The 23,887-nt window shown below is 44.7% G+C and overlaps 1 protein-coding gene across 1 annotated transcript in view; it reads right to left on the bottom strand.

Annotated features, from left to right (window-relative positions):
* pcsk6 (proprotein convertase subtilisin/kexin type 6) overlaps positions 1-23,295 on the bottom strand; it is a 29,999-nt gene extending 6,704 nt beyond the window's left edge. The window contains exons 1-13 of the mRNA XM_056607660.1: positions 22,637-23,295; positions 21,404-21,508; positions 20,027-20,137; positions 19,475-19,630; positions 18,801-18,877; positions 17,283-17,371; positions 15,018-15,190; positions 14,315-14,527; positions 12,465-12,565; positions 11,385-11,488; positions 10,038-10,152; positions 3,752-3,943; positions 813-949 (exon numbers count right to left, since the gene is read on the bottom strand). Coding sequence (XP_056463635.1) covers positions 813-949; positions 3,752-3,943; positions 10,038-10,152; positions 11,385-11,488; positions 12,465-12,565; positions 14,315-14,527; positions 15,018-15,190; positions 17,283-17,371; positions 18,801-18,877; positions 19,475-19,630; positions 20,027-20,137; positions 21,404-21,508; positions 22,637-22,792 — 1,729 coding nt within the window. The 5' untranslated portion in view covers positions 22,793-23,295. The remainder of the gene's footprint in view (positions 1-812; positions 950-3,751; positions 3,944-10,037; positions 10,153-11,384; positions 11,489-12,464; positions 12,566-14,314; positions 14,528-15,017; positions 15,191-17,282; positions 17,372-18,800; positions 18,878-19,474; positions 19,631-20,026; positions 20,138-21,403; positions 21,509-22,636) is intronic.
* Positions 23,296-23,887: the final 592 nt, after the last annotated feature.

Below are 23,887 nucleotides of genomic sequence, written 5' to 3'. Positions count from 1 at the left end.
AATCCATCCCTCGAGACCCCCATCCTGTTCAGTGAGACTCCTCAGGTTAAGAAGAGTATCCTCTGCTGTGAATGTCCAAGTGTCTGGATTTTGTTATCACGCCTAGATTGAAATCAGCTGTGCTCACTGCAAGAGTCTGAGCAAGAACAAGACCAGAGTTCTGCTATATGAACGAATGCATTGTTCATCTTGGCGCTCTCCCTGTACTCAGCTGTGCCAACGCCACGGCTAGGAAAACAGAAGGCGCAGAAGGAACGTCAGAATAATATTGGAAATGTTTTTATGTGAAGCATTGTTTGCTTCTGTTGTGCGTGTCTGTGCATGTGTGTGTGTGTTTGTGCATGTTTGTGTGTTCATACGTGCGGTTGTGTGCATGCTTGTGTGTGTGTGTGTGTGTGTGTGTGTGTGTGTGCTTGCATGCATTTGTGCATTTAGTTGTGTGCATTTGTGTGAGCGTGACCATGTGTCCGTATGTGTGTGTTTGTGTGTGTGGGTGTGTGTTTATGTGTGGGTGTGTGTTTATGTGTGCGTGTGTGTTTATTTCTGTGTGTTTGTGTATTTGTATGTGTGTGTGTATGTATGACGGCCTCCTTTACTTGTACCTTTTGGTACAAGGGTTAGGGTTTTGGTACCTTTAATAACTTGAATTGCTGTGTGATTGTAGGTGCCTTTTTTTTGCCTCTTGGCAAAGGACTCCCTTGAAAACGAGGTTTTTAATTTCAATGGGACTATCCTGGTTAAATAAAGGTTAAATAATAACGTATATAAAAATATATAAATGTATGTTTATGAATATAGGTCGTAGCCCTCACCAAGCACTTCGAGGTTGCGTCGTGCAGAGGGCACGTCTCTGATCTCCAGGGTCCAGTTGCCCTCGGCCCTCTCCCCCCAGCAGTGGACCGTCATGAACTCCCAGTTCCTGAAGCCCTCGTTGGAGTTATCATTGGCCCTGTGCACAACACGAGATATCATACACTCAAGAGTGATATACACCCTGCCCACAACACATCAAGAGCGATCATATACTCTGCCCCACAACACATCAAGAGTGATATATACTCCCTGCTTACAAAACATTAAGAGTGATAAATATCCGTCCACAATACATTAAGAGTGATATACACCCTGCCTACAACACATTAAGAGTGATATACATCCGTCCACAACACATTAAGAGTGATATACACCCTGCCTACAACATATTAAGAGTGATATACACTCTGCCTACAACATATTAAGAGTGATATACACCCTGCCTACAAAATATTAAGAGTGATATACACTCTGCATACAACATATTAAGAGTGATATACGCCCTGCCCCCAACACATTGAGAGTGATATTCACCCTGCCCCCAACACATTAGGAGTGATAAATACCCTGCCCACAAAACATTAAGAGTGATATAAACCCTGCCCACAACACTTTAAGAGTGATCGTACAGCCCTCCACAACACATTGAGAGTGATATACACCCTTTCATTTTTTAAGATAGATAGATATGGAGATGAAAATGGAGAGATAGGTCGAGAGAAAGAGATAGCAAGATAGAGAGATAGTAAGTGTCAAATTTGTTTCTAAATGTATGTAATTATAAAGGACCTACAAACACCATCTTTGTCAAATGTTCTGATCCGTCAAGTGGAAACTTTTTGTGTAACTACGTCAGGAACAGTGCAGGGGCAAATGGTCGATAAAGTTTAGTTAAGTTGTGGTCTCAATCATTTTCTACAACTCCACCTGGCATGCTTAAATCCCAGAAAAAAAAGAATTCTCATTATTAAGAATGAGGTCTCCTTACTCAAAAAATTCATCTTTCCAGCACTGCCTTGCCCTCATAAAGTGTAATAAAAAGCAGTCATGCCCAACCAGTTTATCGTCCAATTTACAAGTGGCTCGGTCCAGATAGAGCCAATGGCTTTCCACTGTCCTACAATTTAAGAAGGGAATTTTAATGTTGGACTGCAGCAGGAGAAAATGAAACATTACGAGAAGTTGTGCATTACCATGCTGATAAACTGGTCATGAAGAGAAGTTTGTTATCTTGTTAAAAAACTGTTGTAAACAAAATATAGGCACTCCCTTGCTTGGACAAGGCCTTGGTGTAACAAAGACAACAGCCACCTTTAAATTTAAAACGAAGCAGTCCAACCCAAAAGATTAAAAGCAGGATCCTGATTACAATCAAAAACATGTCTTTGCATGATGCGTTGTGTACCGGAAAGCGAAAAAAATAAAAAGAATGTGTTTGGATCCTGGTTCCCAACTGAGTGGAGTAAGCAGGCTGTGTTTGTGAGTACATTTCTCTGATCATTGGAGACGGTCCCTCCTCCCCAGTCCTCTCCCCCCTAACTAACTGAAGAGAGGGGAACCATGTTTGCACACCACGTTTGTCATTATGATTCACAACGTCTGAAGTCGTTCATATTTCCCCAGACGGTCAAGAGCAGGATCCAGAACGAGCCATCTCATCAGGTTTTATTTACGAGGGTATATAAATCCATCGCAGGCCCTGTAAGAAGTAAGTTAACTTTGAATGCCCTTTGATAAGGCCTTAATCCCCTGCTGAGCTCCCCGGGTACACACTAAGTAAATCAGGGCACTTGAACCATCTCTAGCTCTCTAGGCATCAGGCACATCTGAACACATCATAATAATGCATCATAATATAATGTCATCTCAATGCAGTGTAATTAAATGTGCAGTAATGCAAGTTACGTTAAGGTAAAAGTAGTTCTTCTTGTAAATTACCCTTATAACAATGCATATTTCGATTTTCCAATTGCAATCAGGGCAGACCCCTGATATTGATATATGATATGATGATCTGTGTTGATATACTTTTAGGAGCCTCATCCTCACAAGCCAGTGTCCTCTGTAATGTATTGCAGTACTGTGATACTGTTATTTGATATAAGTTATATAACAGTGCAGTATCAGCTGCCTCATCTTATCTTTGCGAAGGCTGATCATTTGAAGACAACGTAGCAAAATATGAGAACTTCATTTCTACTGTTTACATAAAAACTCAGTAGATAGCCGTGTTATTATTTCAGTCAACACTGTACTCCTCTACCTGCTTCCCACATCAAAGCCCCAGATTCATCTCTCTCACATCGTCAATAATGTGTACATTTATGGTTATGCATCTACAGAACCTTCTTCATCAAAATGTCGACTACTTTTTTCCTCCCACAGACGAGATTAACCAACGCTGTTACTCTTAATATACTCTTCTATTCTCGTCCGTTACTCCCTGCCTCACCCCCCCGAGCGTCCCTTGCGGTATGACTAAAACAGGGGTCCTCAAAGTTTTGACAGCTGAGGGCCAATTTAGGCCCCCAAAATTTGACGGAGGGCCGCCAAAGGAAAAAGAAATTGGCGGGAAACGCCGTCAGCATCCCAGTGGTGAGAAAAAACTTTGCACCGTGGACCTCTGGGAGTGAGGTCTAAATCACGAAACTGAGGTTCATCCTTTCAAAGTAATGTAGTCGGATTAAAACTAACAAATGTAACAGGACTTAATTGAAAGCTAGAGAGAGTCGACTTTTCTCTTTATATTTATTTATTTTTGTTTAAGTTAATATTGATATAAAAAAAATATGATATATCTATTATTTTTTTTTTTTACTTGCATCTGTTTGTCATTGCGGGCCGCCAGGAATGTTTCTGCGGGCCGCCGTTGGCCCGCGGGCCGCACTTTGAGAACCAATGGACTAAAGGAATTGTCTGCTGGTCTCCCTTATCTCACCTCCTCGCCAGCAGCTGGGAGCGCGTGCCTGCGGGGGAGACCAGCTCGATCTCCAGATCGCCTCTGCGTGGGTGGAGCAGCAGCACCTTGACCACCACGTGCTCCAGGTACGCCACGCCAGGCCCCGCCCCCTCGGCGGAGCAGCCGGAGGTGCTGATGGTGCTGTTCATACTCTGGCCCGCCCGGATGTACCTGGGGAGAGAGAGAGAGAGAGAGAGAGAGGGGGAGGGAGGAGGGAGGGATAGAGAGAGGAGAGGGAGAGAGAGAGGGAGAGGGAGAGAGGAGAGAGAGAGAGAGAAGGAGAAGGAGTAAGCGTGAGAGACGAGAGGAGGAGAGGAGAGGGAGAGGGAGAGAGGAGAGAGAGAGAGAGGAGAGAGAGGGAGAGAGAGAGAGAGAGAGGGAGGGAGAGGAGAGAGAGAGGGAGAGAGAGAGATGGAGAGGGAGAGAGAGGGAGGAGGGAGAGGGAGAGAGAGAGAGAGAGAGGGAGAGGAGAGGGAGAGGAGAGGAGAGGGAGAAGGGAGAGGGAGAGAGAGAGAGAGAGAGGGAGAGGAGGGAGAGGAGAGGGAGAAGGGAGAGGAGAGGGAGAAGGGAGAGGAGAGAGAGAGAGAGGAGAGAGAGGAGAGAGGGAAAGGGAGAGGGAGAGAGAGAGAGAGAGAGAGAGGGAGGGAGAGGAGAGGAGAGGGAGAGAGAGAGAGAGAGAGAGAGAGAGAGAGAGAGAGAGATAGAGAGAGAGAGAGGGAGAGAGAGAGAGAGAGAGAGAGAGAGAGAGAGAGAAAGAGAGAGAGAGAGAGGAGAGGGAGAGAGAGACGGGGGGGGGGTGAGATGAGTGCCGATCAGTCTTAGGGCCCTATCTTGCATCCGGCGCAAGTGACTTAGTCGCTGGCGCATGTGTCGTTGCTAGTTTACAACTGGCGCAGAGCGTTATTTTCCCACCACCGCCACTCGCCGGTAAATTAGGGAATGATCTTGCGCCCCAAGGGGCGGTTCGGCGAAAGGAGGAGGCGTGTTCTGGCGCAAGCGGTATTTTGCAGTTTCTGAATACAATTGCGCCACAGACCACGAAATACCTGGTTTAAAGTCATTGGCGCGTTGTTCAGATGCTATTTTAAGGGCGCATGCATACATGCGCATGCGATGCATAGGCCTACGGATTGCTTGTGCACCTCGCGCATACGATTTGCTTCTCTCATCTTCACGGACAGCAGTTCCCATTTTTGAAAACCATACATAATTACAAGGAAAATAAAATATTACCACACAAGGAAAATCATTGTGGTGCCCATAAAGATAAAATAAATAGGCATAAATCTAGCGTACACATTTACCCAAATTATTCACGCGAATTGTAGCAGGCGTAATGACGGGACTCAATTAAACTGGTGCTCCAATAGTGGCAAGAGTACACACTGTATATAAGGAGTGGACACCTGTCAAAGTGGGTTTTCCGTCAAGAATCGGAAACCACAACTCTGAAGACTGATCACCTTCTATAAGTCCATTTAAAACCTTACTCTGCAACTTACCAGTGAAGTTGAGGTCTGCTCATACTCTTTTCTATGCAAGTGGAATGGAATACGTCTTCTTGGGACAGAGGATCAGACGCCGGGGGGAGAGGGTCTACCGGCCCAGACACACCTATCTCTCCCTGAGTGAGGAGGAAGCATGAGTAAGATACGCCTGACCGTCAGGCTGTCGCAGATATCTGCCATATCCTGGCAGATGAGCTGGGGACTGATGCACGCTGTCCCTATGCCCTCCCCGTTGCAGTGAAAGTACAGCGGGCACTGCATTTCTATGCATCTGGGTCGTTCCAGCATCCCCTTAGTTGTATTGGACGCATTTCACAATCGGCAATAAGTTCGGCTATACATGCAGTATAGCCGAACTTATTGCCGGTCAGGTCTAGTCCGACATGCTGGGGAATACATCAAATTCCCCGTTACACCTGACAGCCAGGAAAGAACAAAGCAGGATTTTTGGACCAAGTATGGGTTCCCCGGCGTCCTTGGTGCTATAGACTGCACCCATGTGCAGCTACGTGCCCCATCAGTAAACGCACTCGTATACATAAACCGGAAGGGAACTCATTCGATTAATATCCAAGTCATTTCCGATGCTAATTGTAGAATAAATCATGTCTTTGCTAATTACCCTGGCTCAAGACATGACTCTTTCATATTGGCAAACTCGACCATTCCTGCCATATTCGAGGGGAATCCTCCCTTGGATGGGTGGCTGTTAGGGGACAACGGCTATCCGTTGAAGACATGGCTCATACCCCATTTCTTATGCCAGCAACAAGTGCGCAAAATGTATTCAACAGGAAACACACAAACACGCAGTGTAATTGAACGTACATTCGGAATACTGAAAATGCGCTTCAGGTGTTTGGATAGGTCAGGTGGTACTTTACAGTATGGTCCTCAAAAAGTCGCAGCATTCTTTGTGGCATGTTGTGTTTTACACAACATTACCATGAATCATGGATGTGTCGATGACATTAATGAGGATAGATTAGAGGACTTAATGAGACGTGATGCTGAACTGCATGTGCCGATGCCATTACGTCCAAATTCCCCAGCAGCAGCACGGGAGAGGGGAGCTCATCTGTCAGAGGAGCTGCATCGTATATAGTGAGGTAAGCAAACTAATGACATCTCCGCTCTATTGTTTAGCTACATTGTACAATTATTACCATGCATTTATAACCTTGTGATTCAGAGAAAGTGAGCCCAAAACATCAGAAAGTATAGTATGTCCTTGAGACATTTTTTATTCGACTTGTCCAAATGTTCGTATAGGCGTTAATGAAAAAAATATATACAAAACGAAAAATGAAAAGTTGCAAAGATTTGAAGGAAAAATTAATTATTTTCTCCCTCCTCTGTAAGGCCTTTACGCCTGCCTAGGCGGGATTCGACCAATGAGGGTCCGGGAGTGGCGATGCTGGATGTGCTCCTGGTGGGGCGGGTGGACGGAGATGGAATGGGGGGAGGAAGGGGCACAACAGGGGGAGGAGGTGGGTCGTTTGGGGGCCATGCACGTTCCATAGCTGTCGCAATCCGGTCCAAACTGAGGCTATGCGCCCCGAGGGGCCGCAGCACATCGCCACCCGGTCCAGACTGGTGTTGGTGTCTAGCCGCATCCCGGCCAGCTCCCGCTCCAGCATGTCGAACCCGGTTTGCTGGAGCTGCAGGAACGGGTGGTCCTGCGGTCTCATGCTGCTGGCGCTGCTGCCACGGCGTCTTGATTGAGTGCACCGCGCGGCTCCCTCAGCTGCCCCGTGCGCGGTGGTCCCGAGGCCAGGGTCTTCTTCCTGAGAAGCTACGTGACATTGTTTTGATTTATTTCTGGCTGTGTTACATTTATTAAATGTCAAAAATGATTTAAAAGATTTTCACGAGGACATCTCTATTTATGTGAACTTTATTTCTGTACCTTGGGTTGGACAGCTGGTGCATCGGGTTGGGTGCCGACTTCAAAGCCCCCAAAACCCTCAACGCTTTCAGCGGTCAGTGTTGACGCTGCGATGTCTCTACTGCGTGAGGTCCTGTGGTAACTGCCAGATCCTCCTCCAGTCTTTTGACGTGCTTGCGAGATGGCAGCAAGCTTGCCTTGCCTCTTCTCCTGACGTCGTTGATCCGCTTACGGCAATGGAGAGATGTCCTATGTTGTCCAGCTTCTGAGACAATTACGGCGATTTCCTCCCAAGCCGCTTTCACCGAAGCAATTTTGGGTGGGTTTCTCTCATCCCCATACAAAGTCATCTCACGGTCTTTGACTGCTCTGACGAGCAAATCGGTCTCTTCTTTTGTGAACCTTTCTTTCCGTGCGCCTGGCAAATCCGCCATCATAACAGCAATCCGCCATGGAACAAGCGCCGATCGCTTTTAAAGGGGATGCGAGAAAACGCTCTGATTGGTTCATTCCACGTTACGCCCAAACCACACCTACGGGTACTGCTATCCATTTGGATTTACGAAGTGGTAAAGTCGCAAATCTCCCAGCTTTCTTGCGGCATTTCACTGAAGCACGCCCCCTTTTGGTCGTAGTATCTCGTCGCTTTCAAAGTAGAGCGAGCAGAGCTGTACAACTCGCAAAGAAGATGGCTGCGCCCATAGTTAATGGGGGATGAGATGTATTTTCTTTCTATTTGTACCACGTTGGTGGTTTAATGTCGTTTTTTAAAAATCTTACACACTTGATTTCATTGCTGCTTTAATCCGGTCATCAATATATGCATTGCACGGTCTTGCTTTGCGTGCAATTCAATGTAAAGTTTTGTTTTGAAGCTGGTTTGCTAAAGAGGCTATGTTGCTAATGATGACTAGCCTGCTACTACTCCCCCTCGTGGCCCAACAGAAACACAAATGGCAAACTGGAAGGCTGGAGCAAGGGAAATACGTCACGTTCTCGCTGAAGCTGGTCGTTCGTACCAGCGTACCATCCAAATGGATAGCGGCTGCTTCAGACAAAACCTTTTGAGACTTGCCGACGCCACTTCGACCTGGGCGGGACTTTACGTCCTACGTCACTCGCTATGGGTGTGCATGTGTGCGCGTAGCCGTCACTCGCGATGGGTGTGCATGTGAGAATGGTTTTGGCTTTTAGTGTCTATGGGTTGGTGATAACGGTTCTGATGGAAAAGTGGTCTTTTATTTCCATAATCTTTGTTCAGTGAACGCATAAACCCGTTTGTTAGTTAGCAGTTAAACAAAATGCGATCTCTTTGTTTACAGTTACCAACGAGTTCGTGCACAGATCCCTGAGACAAAAGGCTACGCGCACACATGCACACCCATAGCGAGTGACGTAGGACGTAAAGTCCCTCCCAGGTCGAAGTGGCGATAGCGCCGTAGGACCGCCCACAAAGCTACTTGCGCTTTGCGCTTCCCATTTGCGTTTCAGACCTATTATTAGTAGTATTATTTTGACTATTTTGAATATATATTATTCGTATTTTTTAAAATTTGTATTATTTTTTGTATTTGTACTCTTTTTACTACAGGTATGTTTGCTTTTGTTTTCTAACTGCATTTAAACGGTACATTTTCGACTTAAAATGGACAACAGTTCTTTTTTCTGTATATCATATACTGTTTTTTTTCGGATGAAAAGATGGTCCACCTTGCTGCCTCACACACATGCTAGTAAGACACATGAATGACTGCTGAATGAAGAAATCACTTAAATATATTGATATGTTAATGACTTTGGAATGGAGGCATAGGAAGATGTATAGCCATTTGGATATTTCAACCAGTGCTCATTTTACTCCTCAATGGGCATCCTGGCAGAATGTTTCCTGTGCTTATGTGTTCAGGGGTGAATAAGCACAATCTATCTGCCAGACAGTTCCAGGCAATTAAAACAAAATCTAAATGTGTGTGTGTGTGTGTGTGTGTGTGTGTGTGTGTGTGTGTGTGTGTGTGTGTGTGTGTGTGTGTGTGTGTGTGTGTGTGTGTTTGTTTATTTGGCTATGTTGTGTCATTCCTAATTAGAGATCTTAAAATGACACATTCTCCAACACGGTTAACAGAACTGTTTACAAATGGTCTTGGTGATGAATTATGCAATACACATTGAGCTTTTGAAAAGATCCCAGCAAGAAGCCAGTGCGATGCAGTCCAAAAGTAGACATAAGTCCAACATAAACTGACTGTTCACTGACCCTCTTTTCTTCCCCGTAAGTTTGTAAAAGGGATCCTTTTTATCAAACAAGAGGCTAAGTCCCCACAAGGGACATGGAAAGATGACGATAGCTAGCTTAACCATCAGCAGTGACGCTATGAAGTAGATCCCAAACTGAAAATGGAGAATCAGTGAGTCTCATGTGTATGAATCACGTCTGACAGCTTAACTCAGTATTTGTTCACGCAAACAAGTGCAGTCGGAAAGGATTGTGACCTACTGCATACGTAGACCACCATTTCCTTGTCCCCATACTAACCTCTTGTATCTGTGTTCTCCTACAATGAGGTTAGCTAAGTTTACTGCAGATATCCCTACTGACCTCAGAGAGTCCTGTTTCACCCATGTATCCCTAAAGCTATAATCTACACCAGAAGACTAGCTTTACTGGCAAACTTGCTAATTGGGGTGCAGCCTGATGTAGCGTCAGAAAGGTAATGGATTGGATCCCCAGCCGCAGCCTTCCTGCAGGCATCCTTCAGCCAGACCCCTTAGTAATCACTACCTTAACGACCCATATCTGAATTCACTGCAGATGGCTTTGGATAGAAGCATTCCTATTTTTCTGTGTATATTTACACAGGCCCAGACTCACTTGATGTGCCGTTCAGATGTGCGGCAGGTGTGCTGGGGGGGAACGCTCCTCCACCTCTTGGCTTCAACGACCATAGCTTCAGCGTCCACCAGGCCGAAGCCGTACAGATGGCTGACTACAGTAGAGGGGAACAGAGAGCCTTTATACACTACGACATTACTCTGTAAACAGAGCACACTTACGTAGAGCGTGGAAGGACGTGGAGCTCAGCCTCCTGCCTATTGTTTCAGCATTCATCGAACAACGAGTGGAAGATATCTCTACAAAAAATTCACCACTCACTGATATGACAGATTTTGTTGCTTGCTATAATCCAAAGTAGTCCAGGCAGGTAATTAGGGGTAAAATCTTCAATATATTACTTTTAATACACGCTTGACTGCAAAGCACCTGCGCAATAATCAGGGTGGGGATTTTTGGCAAAGCAAAAGTACACGAAAAAGTAGCTTTTTTCAGTAGTAACAAGTAACTTAAAATATAGGATATCTTGTACTGCATCAAGTTACTTTTAAAAGTAATGCCATGAACTTAAGTTTTGGACTGAGTTGACAGCTGAGCTTACTGTGCTATTAAAAAAAATAAAAAACACATTCAAAACATTCAAAAACACACTTACACTGACACCTGCTTGAAGGTGACCATGCCAACAATAACGGGAAAGTGCTGACTCAGACGTGATAAGAAAACAGGGATGGACTCGTTCCCAAAAAATGAATTGTTTAATATATATATATTGTTTTACGGGTTGCAAAAGGGGGGAAACATAATGCAGGTCCCTTTAATGACCAACTTAAGTCAATGTCAACTTGCCATATCTTATGACGATGAACGGCAATTGACAACCGCATAATTTAGCATCATTTAGCATTATCACGGCTACAGTGGGGCCGAGCTCGGCGCCCTCTGCTCTGTCTAGAAACAGCCGCGGTCAGATTCCAATGTGCTCTGCATGTTTCTTATCACGCCGGGCCTGGCAATTAAACACAGATGTAACAGGGCTGCGGGCCGGCTGCCCAGGGCAGTCCGACACACAGTGTTTGGATATTGTTGTTTAAGTGGTGACGCCTCAGTGGGAAAACTGCCGGTACTACAGATGGCCAGTCCTTCTCGGATACAAATATAGAAAAACACCTAATAATTCCAGATGGAAAATCTCAGCAGAAAATACAGGACAATAGAATAAATAACAAGATTTTAAAAAGTGTAAAAATGAATTATCCTGAATGAATTGACATCGTAGATAAGATAAGAGGTAAAATTAGTCCCAAATTGGAACATCATCACAAGATAAACCTGTACACGTTTTGTGTCACACTACAGTGTATGCAGGGGGGGGGGGGGGGGTACCTTTGTGTCCAGCGGAGTTGGTCTTCCAGTCACATGCCTTCAGGTGGACGGGCCTGGAGGTCTTCACCAGCAGGTGCTGCACGTCTCTCCAGCCGAGCAGAGGGCTAGGGGACAACAGAGTCAGACACTGGTCAGCTTTAGAGGACTGTGTAAGAATCACAAATTCTAACTGCCCCCTTCTGCCGCTAAGTGAACTGCAGCCTGCTTGAGCTCGCATTCAGAGCACTGGATTGCGAGATATGTGGGTTGAGACAGTAAAAATCATAAATAAATGTACAAGTTTCAACGTTTTTGAAGAGCCAAAGATTCGGGGAAAGTCCACGCTTTTATGCATTTAAGGATTCTACAGGCAGTCCATTTAAAAGGGTTATGGTTAGGATTTAGGTTAGGGTTTAGGTTAAGTTTTGGATTAGGGTGACTGTATTTATGTGTGCATTTAAGTCCATTTTGTTGTTCTTTTGTTTCGATTTAGTGTTAGGGGCCGGGTAGGGGTTAGTTATGATAATGGTTATGATTTTTGTCAGGGTAAAATCCTGCAAACCTGCTATTCTCCCTTTATCTATGTTGAGATGGTTGTTGATGTTACTTAAAGAGTTTGTTGATCAGCCTCTTTCAGAATGAGAGATGGGGTGGTGTGTTGTGCACTCGTCTGCTCAAGGAACATCACGCCACTTCCAGGAATACTGAGAAGCAACAAACATGAGCAGCTTTCCTGGAACTTCCTCCAAACTTCTGTCCCTCGCTTAAGAACGCCAGATGACACTGTTTACAGCATCTCCCCCCCCCACCCTGCCCCCCTTATCTATCTTCATTGTGAAAGAACCGTATGAGGGACCTCCCAAGTGGGTCTGAGTTACGAAAGAACCGCAATATTGGCAGTAGTAACCTCAGGCGACACCTCAAACTATCAACAGACGTGAGTCAGTGTTTTGGAGTTTACAAGCGCTGGCAGAGTTTGTGTTTTTTTCGCTGTCAGCCAATCAGGCACCGAAAGATCGCCGCCTCCAGCAACATCATTGGTCACAACAATTATGAAGAGAGACGGATGAGAGTGTAACGGCGGAGATCTCCGGGACTGACTTGGCCTCCAGAGCCAGGGCGATGATGCCGGCCACCATGGGGGCGGAGACAGACGTTCCCGTGTGGCCGTCTGTGCACCGGTGCCTCAGGTCTGTGGTCACCTGCGTACAGGACAACACACCTGGGTTAGAACAAGGGGTCCCGGACATCTGTGCTGGCCTGACCCCACCGGCAGAGGCCCTCGCAGCCCAGGGATCCATCATCACAAATATTTTCATTGCCATGTCCCAAAGTTGAGATCATTGACTTTTCCCCTTGCAAATCAATACAATATATCTCCTTTTAAGTCTTCAGACGTACAAAATAATGGAATGGAGCAGACTGGGCAATTGAAAAGACATACATTTATATGTAATTTGTTTTTGTATCATGGATGTGTGTATGAACTGTTGTTTTTTGTTGTTTCTCAGAAAGATTGGCATTCAAAGAGACACTCCATGTGACCACACTTGTGGAATAGAGAGGTGGATGGGTTTTGTGAGAGTTTGACTCCCAGCTGACTGCAGTCAGCCTAGGCTGACCCTGCTAAATAGATAATAGACACAGTTAATAGAATAGTTAGAAGTGAACTTTTCCGAATTCCTGGCAGACATTTCAAACAAAGTACAAATAATACGGTTGGACTTTGAAGAGAGGAGTGAATAAAGCAGAAAAACCCGACTCCACTAAATCTTCCATTCCATTGCTCACAGCGGTTAACTGGGATTCCCTGAGCCCCCGACCAGCCACACAGCAGAGGAGATAAACATGAGAAGGCAGCAGAGGTGACGGCGAGGATCTGGCTGAGATGAAAAGCCCCTCGGTAGAATAACCATCAACGCATAACCTCCAATCCCCACGACCGTGAACGACCACCACCACCACAAAGATGCCGTTTTACCGCCCAATGAATCTATCCGTCTACGGTCCTCATGTGTCAAGCGAGATAATAAGACAAATAAATAAACCACCTCTGTACACGCCAAAGCTAAAAGTGAAGAAACTACATTGGAAATATATGGTACGAGGTACACAGGGTCGTAAACAACACCGCACCGCACGGCATCACTGGCGCTTTAGGACTCGTAAATAAGGCAATGGAAAAGTTCACAGACCATAAAAACGTGAATAAATGCTGTCGAGAAGTTTGCCCTACTTGGAACAGCACCACGTAGTGAGAAAGAGCTGTCGATGATGTGGTCAGATCTATACATGAGACTCAGCACTATTAACATCAAATAAACTCAAATACAAGTGACCTTCAGTAGTTTATCTTGCAATCTGTTCAGTACATTGCTTGATTAACATCATGATCACGTAAATGAACTTCCTTATTCTATTAGATGTATTTTGCGCATAGGTCACTCTACATTAGAGTCATCACCCTTTTTATCTAAAATGTTCGATATTTTGCTGCTTTAACATCCAAAATGGGTCAATCTTAAAAACACTGTTGGGTAGATTCAACTCACATTGGATCGTAACAAAACAAATGAACCGATTGGGACACAGGCCTGTCCAGGACAGAGGCTCCACGGGGGCCAGCAGGACTTTATACTTTAAACTCCCACAACTCAAAAGCAACAGATATAAACACTCTTTTGTACTCGCAGCCACTCTGCTTCTAAATTTTATGAAGAACCATAGATAACACCCCCCCCCCCCCACACACACACTGACAGTTTTGGAAATGCTGAGCCTCTGCCTTTCTATACATATATATATATATGTATGTATAGACTACTATTTATTGATTGTTTAGTGTTTTTCATTGTGTGTGTGATTGTGCGTGACTTGGATTGGACACTATCTACTGCACAACAAATTGTACCATTGGGGGACAATGAAGTATCTTTTGAACTTTGACTCACTATCCTCCTGTCGTGGAACTCTGCGCTGCTGTAGGTGGCGGCCAGGATGGAGCTGCACGACTCCAGGTACCAGGGCCGGTTCCCCTTCTCTGTGGTGCTGGAGATGGAGATGGTGTAGATGCTGTTGGTGTAGCCGTCGCAGGAGCAGTGGTCCGCCTGTTGACCGCCGTTCCCCGACGCCCACACGAAGATGGAGCCCAGCCCCTTGCGACCCTGGGTTGGGCAGAGAGGGAGTCAGACACTCAGACACCAACGCACAGAGCACCACAGCAGGAGCTGGATCTGTCTGTGAGGATTCTTCCTTGAATGTCATTCGCTGAAGCGCTGGCTAACCTAGCTTTTAAACAGGAATTTGTATTTCATCTGGAAAGAGGTTATTTTATTAATTAATTCATATACTTATTTTAGACATATATTTTTTAGAAGATATGAGATGGTTTGATCAATTCTGCTGCTATCACTTACACTGCTATCTTATTATGTAGTCTAGAAGTTTATGCAACAATCAGAACTCTGAATTTAAATCAAAAGGGAATTTAACAATCTTATCCACTGTGGATTACAAATTAGAAGCAAATTTAAAATTGTTAAAATGCATTGGCCAACAAAGCAAGTAAAAACCCAATGGCCAAATTAAGACGATGTGGAAGCAAATAAGCACAAATAGCAAAAACAAAAGACTGGCCGTGTGTGAGCTTCAGACCTTCTTGATGCCGTTCTCAAAGGCCAGTTTAGCCAGGGGCCCGGGGCCCTCCACGGTCTTGCCGTCGTCTTTGGGGCCCCAGCTGGCGCTGTAGATGTCGATGTAGTCCGTCCGGATCCCCAGGGACTTGGCCTCCACTAAGTCTGTCACGTCTCCATCCAGCATGCGAATACCTGAACGCCGACATACGAGCTGTGATGTACAACCACTTCATATTTTTTTGACCTTGTTTTGGCCTTTATTCAGTCAAGTATAAAAAAAAGAAATTACAACTTTAGAAACTGTTTGGTTATTTTACTGTATAAAGTACTTCATCAATCTCATCAACTAACTACCAAACTTACCAAGTGTAATTGTGTTATTTTCCACAGCAGAATTGTGAGACTGTAGCTTTCTGTCTTTTAGAAAGTTCCACTAACCTCACTTTTAGAGCTAACTTCCCAGCATGCCCTGGGGCGAGCTCCAGATGTTCAGATGTATGAATGATAATATAAAAGTTGCAAAAGATGTGGTTATTGAAATGCTTAAGGTATTGTTTCATTCCACATGTCCCCTTAGGAAAGACTGGTTGAAGCTTTACAGTAAATGGACATTTTGTGCTCAAAGTTTAGGAGATGTTTATGCTTAACCTCAAATCTGTAATTATTCTAAGCAGAAGTCATGCAGTGTGAAAAACGGCCTTAGGCCTTGGTTTGTGTTTATTGGCACCCTAATCCAAACAAATGATCATATATTTGTCTGGAAAACGCACCAATTATCCAGAGCTTGAAAAACAGTTGGCCTATTCAGAACAGTATGGATCTATCGTGGTCCAAAATAGAGCAAAGCAAACAGCCTTACCCAGTCCAGTGATAGAGTCACACTCTGTAAGCTAATTATGGAGTAGACAGAGATGTGGGGCTGGTATCACCTCAAATAGAGCCGGTACAGATTAGCTTTTTAAACATGCTGAACCGCAGTGTTTAGTGGCACCGTTTTGCCACAGCAACATTTATGTTGGCGCTAAGCCCGGCGGCTTCCCTCTGCTTGCCATCAATTGCTTGATTGAGGGCCTATATCAACTGTACAGCAAGTGCTGTTTTTAGCCACAGACATTGGCGCTGGGGTCCTTTGGTTCTGTGGAGAGCTTCTGAGCTGTGATAGCATGTTCCGATGGGCATACATACATGATGTACCCCTGGGGAATCAAATAGGGAGGCTGATTGTGTTTCTGCCACTTAAACTACAACAACGAAGAGTGTTTCATTGCACGATTCACGGTCAAAATCAAAAGTCAAAATCCAAATCAAATCCGAAAAATCGAAACATCCTGGAACAAAACAGACAAAGCATAGCTCTCAGTGTCCCGTAACAGACAGAGCTATGCAGACGGTTTGAACTTCAATCTTGTTCTGAAACATTTTAGGAGTTGGAATCAGAGGAAGGCAGCAGTAACTGAGAATGTGTTTCGAGAAGAGGAGCAGAGAACTGGCAGAGGCCATGACAGCTAAATTCAAAGTAAATATTGCTCTCAGATAAACCCAATACATCAGACCACTGCTTCTGCTAACATGGCATTTCACCTACTACAATACTAGGGTGTAAAACCTAATTTACAGTCACAGTGGGGGACCTGTGGTAGCCGGCGGCAACCAAAAATGACATCATCACGGCCCTTCATGCCCGGCATAAATCAGGTTTCAGCCATCCACAGTGCCTTGGGGCTTGGTAAGGAGCCTTGGCACTGGGTAGGATGAGTCAGGATGGGTGGATACGAGTCAAAACAGTTATCCCTGGTCTCAACTCAATGTTGAATTGTGTCTTAAACCCGTTTTGGTTTTATGACGTCTTGACATGATCAAAAAACGACACACAAAAGAAATACAGACCTAAAGATAACGGCAACATCGTATCCCGGTATACTGTTTACTAGTTGTTTGCTTGTTTGCTTGTTAGTCTGTAGAATAAAGGGCTGATTATGGTCCCAAGTTCACGCAATGTAAGGGGGCTGCGGACCCCCTACGGCCCTGCGGACCCTCCTTGCGTCCACCGCAAGGGTCGGACGTGCGCCTCCACAAAATTGTAACCTTCCGTCGAGGCGACGCAGCAGCGAGGGCTGTGATTGGTCGGCTTACTAAAACCCGACTCAGAACCAAAACAGGTTCATGACTGCGTCGACGCATCTGCGTGGTCCTTGCGTTGCGTGAACGTGGGCCAATAATCAGCCCTTAAGAGGCCAAAGAACGGTGCCTTGAGAGAGAAAAGACAACAACAACAGGGGTGTACCTCCGATGCGAGCGTTGAAGGCGATCCCAACGATGCAGTACGAGTTGTTGGCCACAGCTGCAACCTCCCCGGCACACCTTGTCCCGTGTCTACGGAGTGTGTGTGTGTGTGTGTGTGTGTGTGTGTGTGTGTGTGTGTGTGTGTGTGTGTGTGTGTGTGGGTGTGTGTGTGTGTGTGTGTGTGTGGTGTGTGTGTTGTGTGTGTGGTGTGTGTGTGTGTGCGTGGTGTGGTGTGTGTGTGTGGTGTTGGAAAATAGGTTAGGGGGGGAGACAACAAAACAACATGTTATTTTCCTGGGTTTGGAACAATGTCTGGCGTCCTATTATGTGTTATGCTAGCCAGCAATCTGATGCCAATCCAATGCGGATGTGGAGTTAGAATCAGGCGTATATAATCAAGACATGCTGCACTAAAACCACAAGAAGATCGGGCTGTTTGTTTACTCCAATTGGCTGTTGCCGCCGCAATCAAAGATTTCAGTCTCAGTCCCCCCAAATGTTACTCAAGTTGGGCCGTTAATATCAGTCAACTCTATTGGGGGCGGTAAAATTGCCTGAGAGTGTGCCAATTACGCGCTTACATACAGTATCCCCGCAACACTAGGGGAAAGAAAGTGAAACGCCCAGTTAACCCAGTTATGATCTCGTCTGCAATCAAACAAATCAGATATTAATCTTAAGTCTGATTTGTGAGAGGGAGAGAGGGAAAAGAGTTTTGGATAGCTTTTGCATTTGCTCTTTATTTGATTTGCATTTGTTGGTTTGGCTCTGAGAAGCCACAGGATGGGAATTGCTTTGCGTTTCAACGTTTTACTGATGGATAAACTCATCAAGGCAATAAACGCAACGATGCAGACCAAATGTTCACGAGTCTACGGTCACTTATAGATATTGATCTCAAATTTAAGAGCAAGAAAGTTGAGATGCGACGCGGCTTGCACACATTCACACCTGGGAGATAATTTGATTGCTGGGAGTTTTAGCACTAGTTGAATTAAGGGCTCCACTCTTCAGTAATTGGAGCTGGAAGGATATGCAAAACAAGTGCTGCATTGCTCAAAGCCATATTTTGGCAAGAAACATACGGCAAGAAAAACTGATCCAAGCTTATATCACAACTGCATCAAAATGGCTACTTAAAGCTTGGATCCCAAACGGTGAACGTCATGCTGGCCTCATATCAGCTTCATTACATTTTCCTTGGAGGCTGTTTAATTCAATGCCTTATCGCCCCTTATCAGTGATGGGAGTTGGAGAGAATTTTGAGATTGTTAATGCAAGCTGGAGGATGAGCTCATGTGTGTGAAATGAGAAATACAAAACCCAGTGTCTCCATAGCATCCACTGCACGAATATAGGTTGTTTGTTTGCGAGGGCATTTGCAGTTTCATTGCAGCTTGAGTCTTTTGAATCCAGCATCCAGGATCCAATGGATGGACTGATTATGGATGGCTGAATGACAGAGGAATGAATGATGGATGGATGGAGGGACAGATAATAAATGAAAGAGTGGTCGCACATGTTTTCGTTGCTATTGTCGTAGCGGGGGGTGGGGTCGTGGTCGTTGCCATTGACATCGTAGCTCGCCAGTTGGTCCTTAAGAAAAAGAGATAAGGAGTCTTAGAATCAAAACCACAGTGTAAACAGTGCACAAAGAGAAGCAGGTTTATTATTCCCTGTTCATTATGGCCCCATCTCGCCTCCAACAGATTTATCGTTCATATGCAAAAACAAAAACACACCAGACACTATTTATGATTTAGCGGGACGACCAGACCGGTCAGCTGGAAGAAATAAATATATTTACAGCGCATCATAAACATCGTCTGCCAACAAACAATACAAATGCAGATTGCGGTTGGTGTTTCATGCAATAACAAATCAAATATTGTCGCACTCTCAGCTCAATTATCACAACACAATTTCATGTCTCAACGAGAACGTTTGGTTAAACAGCGCACTCTACTTTCCTCCACCTTCCAGCGTTTGTTTTGAATTCAATTTATAATTACAAACCAATACTAATACAAACTGACTGAATGCAAACGAGCCGCTGGATATGAACCAAGCGGTGCGATGGTAACCGCAATGCGCTCTGGGCCGTTGACTTGGCTTTCACTTCGTCTGCTCATGAATAAGACTCAGCTAAGATCAGCTGGGGGGGGGGGGGGGGGGGGGGACGTCTCTACATACGTAGTTCTCGGCGAGGTCTGGGTGGTTTCTCTCGATGCCGTCGTCCAGGATGGTGACCACCACGTTCCGGCCAGTGTAGCCCCTCTGCCACGCGCCCATCACGTTCATCCCCGAGCGACAGCTGCTGTTTCCGTTGCTGCTGGTACTGGCACATCCCTACAAGAGGCAGAACAGCACCAAAGAGGGTTTTCTTTCAGTTTTCAAGGTAAACATAAAAGTGCAAGTATGATGTTACTTGTAACTACTGATCAACAAACACACATCACCTTTTTTATATAATTGTGTGTTTGATTGTGAACCTTTCTGTATTAACTGTATATTTGAAGACCTTACTGCCATGCAGGTATTGAGCTTGGTTCTTTATAGAAGTATAATGTATGGCTTTTAAGTGTAATTTAACGACCCGTTCTGTTAAACTGCCTCAAGATTAACAGTTAAAAGGATTTTTGTTATTCTCCTGGTCCAAGAGTCCCTGCTATTTTATTTTATTATTTCATCATATTTTATTCAAGCACTACCCTCCCCAATGTTACAGTCAGTGCATGTACTTACAATGTACCACATATTGGCCCACTTTGGGTCATTGAAATGAATGGCGTTGGGATCAGGGCTGACGTGTCTCTTCACTCTGGCTTTTATTAGCTGCTGCTGGGCCCAGTCCACCTAACACAGAGATAGATAGTGAGAGCCACGGCACAAATCAATAGTGTTAGCTGTGAAACACCACTAAGAAATAGCACTGCCACACGCAGAGACAGATAACTGGACACTGATAAACATAGATGGACCGATCGGGGGCTGGTTCTCGAACCACTCAGACAACGGGATTATCATGAGGCAGGTTCTCCAGACACCACTGTATCCTTGTGAACCTGTGGCTTTGCCCTAAGTCCACCAAGGTTTGGTGAATATATGACAGTGGAGCTCAGCAGTAAGTCCGAGAGCGGCCTTCTCCACACTACCTGTAGTTCCCCACCGCACACGGGAGCTTTACTGCCATCTGGTTATGATCTTTTACCCTCAGAAGGAAGAAGTCAGGCCATCGGTGGTTTTGTGTTTTAAAGGGAGCAACGGAGCAAGGGAAACACAGGAGTGTTTTGTGCAATGAAATTGTGATGTGTTAACACTGACCGATAGGTAGAAATGATCTATATACGTTAGGGACAGCACTGATGGAATATGAGAATAATCTATTGTATAAACCAGTAGACTAAGGGTTGGAATACGTACTAAATAAACTACAATGTTCCTCCAACTGTACCGGCTACTTGTCCACAGAAGAAGGTGTGTACAGATGTTAGTAATCCCGTCGTGTCTCCAGTGATGGAAAAGGAAAGAAAGTGTTGTGAAAATATAAATAAATCCACGTGTTCTGTACTCTTGAATAATATGATGCAATATGTGACAGCATGGAGGTCAAGACAAATTTCCCTCCAAGGATAATAAAGTGTATCTTATCTTAATATGCTACGTATTTTTGTGTATCACAGACGTAGCTTAAGGCATGGAGTGATATTTTATTCCGAACACTGTATGAGAGTCTGTTTTTTAACGGTCTAATACATATCTCACCAAAGTCCCCACCAACCACTTTAAAGACAACTCACTCACATTTGGAAGGTTGCTAGTTCGATCCCTGGCTCCGTCTAGCTTAGTGTTGAGGCGTCCATGAGCAAGACACTCTACCCTAACTGCTACAGACAAGCTTGCTGTCGCTTGCATGGTTTCCACCGCCGTCGGTATATGAGTGTGTGTGTGAGTGTGTGCGTGTGTATGAGTGTGTGTGTGTGTGTCAATATGGCAATATTTTAAAGCGCTTTGGGTGGACACTGGGTATGCAGTCCATTTATAACTTAAGAAACTGCAGACAGTCAAGGCTGTTTCTCTCTCCAGTCTCCACTCCGGGCAGGCGGTATGCCTCAGGCTTACCCTGGGGTCCATGTGGATGAAGCTGTGGTCTCCTCTGAGGGCGAAGGCAGCCCGCCGCACCACTCTGCTGTGGTGGAAGTGGTAGTGGTCCTCCAGGCCTCCTATCTGACCCATCACATGGACCCACACACAGATCACTCACACTCAGCTCTATGCACACAGGTCTATCTGTACAGATACAGAGAATCATATTATGTATGACATTGAGACTGTTCTGATTTGGATAACATGCTTTTTTTTTGCTTTCTATCTGTCTGTCTGTCTACGTGTGTATGCATTTTCGCGTTTGCGCGTGTGTGCCTGCGTGCGTGTCTGGATGAGAACAATGTCCTTATCAAAGCTGCGGTGTGCCGACTTATTCTCTGCAAATATGCAATAATCCCATAAAAAAAAAACGCGTGCTGGAATGTCACTGGCACATGCGATGAGCTGGCAGTGGAGCGCATCTTTCCATGGATTACAGATGGAGATACGCACTCGAAACATCCCCATAATAACCCCTGTCCTGCTCCTTTCCTCGTCCGGTCCCCCTGCAGACTTTCAAAACGTCTGCTTAAACAACGCCAAACTAGACCCCGTTTTAATACTTATGCAACTTGGATTTCTGTTTGACTGGTTAGGCTACTGACTTCCCTTCCTGAAGGCCACTGTGTTCAATTCCAGTGGTGTGTTCAAAACTAAAAACACATGTGCACAACAAATAAATGTGTTTCGGTTTAAAATTGTTGAGGACTTTAATCGAACCTGAGGATAGCAGACATGAATGGGGGTTTTCGTTTTACGCCCAAGGTTTTTGGTCAATAAAGAAATTATTGTGTAATTTTTTTGCGACATAAAGTTTGAGCTGTGTTACCGATTATGTCAACTCAATAAAAACAATAGACATTGTTTAGCAATGTGTTATTACTTACAAGAAACAAGTAGACTTGCTAGAATTTAATATAATTTCCAAACAGTTAAAAAAAAAAAAAGAGCAAATTATTAAGGATAAAGAAAGAATCATTAATAAGGTTTAATTCCCATTGGGTTCATTCCCACATCGTTTGTGGGGTCATTATGGCATGCATGCAAAATGCTTAAGAGTAACAAGTATAAATAAGCTTTAAATTAAGATTTAAATCATGAATCAACGCAATTCTCCCAAAGCATCGACTTAATCTTATCATAAGATGTCACACATTGAAAGTAAAAGGCCTATATAGCAGTTTTAAGACATTACAAGGCATGCATTACCTGTCCTAAGTTGGTGTATCCATACTTAGCGGCAATGTGGTCCGCTTCCCCGGGACCACCTGCAATGCGCACTGCCCAGTGGTTAGAGTACACATTGCGCACGGCCGTGCATGGACTCTTCAATAAAAATAAACTAACTACCAATAAAAACATCATTGTTTTGGTCACGAAAAAGAAAGACTTTGAAATCCAACCCGGTGTTTGGAAAACTTGATGAGTTTGAGACACACAGTGTGGCTAGTCAATCTTCACCCCATGCGCAGAGATGATGTCCATCCTAACACCTTATCGTGTATAAATCCTATTCCGCCGTCCCCACTGGTAGGAACCACTACTGTCCGGCTCAAGGCAATTCATTGCACTAAAATTGAAAAATATTTCCCCTGCCGCGGAAGTGCTCCGAGGTATAAACGTAGACAGCAGCCAATAGCGAGCCATCTTTCTGCACAGAGCAGCAGCTGCACAAGGAGGCTAACGTCCGCACCTCCAAGTCACTGATAAAGCGTCAGCGCACTAAATAATCAAACCGCTTGACTTGTTAGGTCTCTCCGAGTCCCAAATACATCCTATTTAGAGTGGTGCACGCTGGACATTCATGCATTATGTATGCAGCCATCGCAGGATGTGGACCTCACCAAACAAGGGCTTGTGAACAAATGACCCCCAAGAGAGGTCAGTTAAGAGTAATGTTTGAGATGCCTGCGTAAGGGAAGATACTTTTAGTGGTAAAGCTGCCATTTATTTTAACACTTTGACACTCCATTTCGACATCTACTCTGGTGGGGGAAAACGTTTTAAATTTGAGCGCGTTCATTTATTTCATAGGACAGTACTGCCATCTAGCGTTCACAAACTGCGGTGCAATATGCCTCCATTCTGTTAGGCCCACACACACGTTTTAACTGCTCACACTTTGCATTGTCTGCATTGTTCATATTTATGTAAATCGCTTGTCCTCCAATAGTCTGTAACAGACCGCCTGCACGATACTTTGAGCAAACACCGACCTAAAAACCTTACTTGTTTGCTCCACTTTCACACTTCTAATGGTTCAACTCAATTGAGAATGGTGTTTGAGCAGCACAAGGGTGGCTGGCTGCCCATTAAGGTGGAAGCCATCGAATGATCCGTGGGTGATATAACTGTCTTTACATACAGGCACAATACAATAAACCAAAAACAAAGAACAATCTTGTTTATAGATTTGTTTATTGTTACAGATAAAAGTATGTTAAGAGGTTCACACTGTTA

Source organism: Gadus chalcogrammus, chromosome 14 (assembly GCF_026213295.1).
Source record: "Gadus chalcogrammus isolate NIFS_2021 chromosome 14, NIFS_Gcha_1.0, whole genome shotgun sequence".
Classification (NCBI taxonomy): domain Eukaryota; kingdom Metazoa; phylum Chordata; class Actinopteri; order Gadiformes; family Gadidae; genus Gadus; species Gadus chalcogrammus.
The sequence above is the reverse complement of the archived record's forward strand: the minus strand, read 5'-3'. Positions and strand labels throughout refer to the sequence as shown.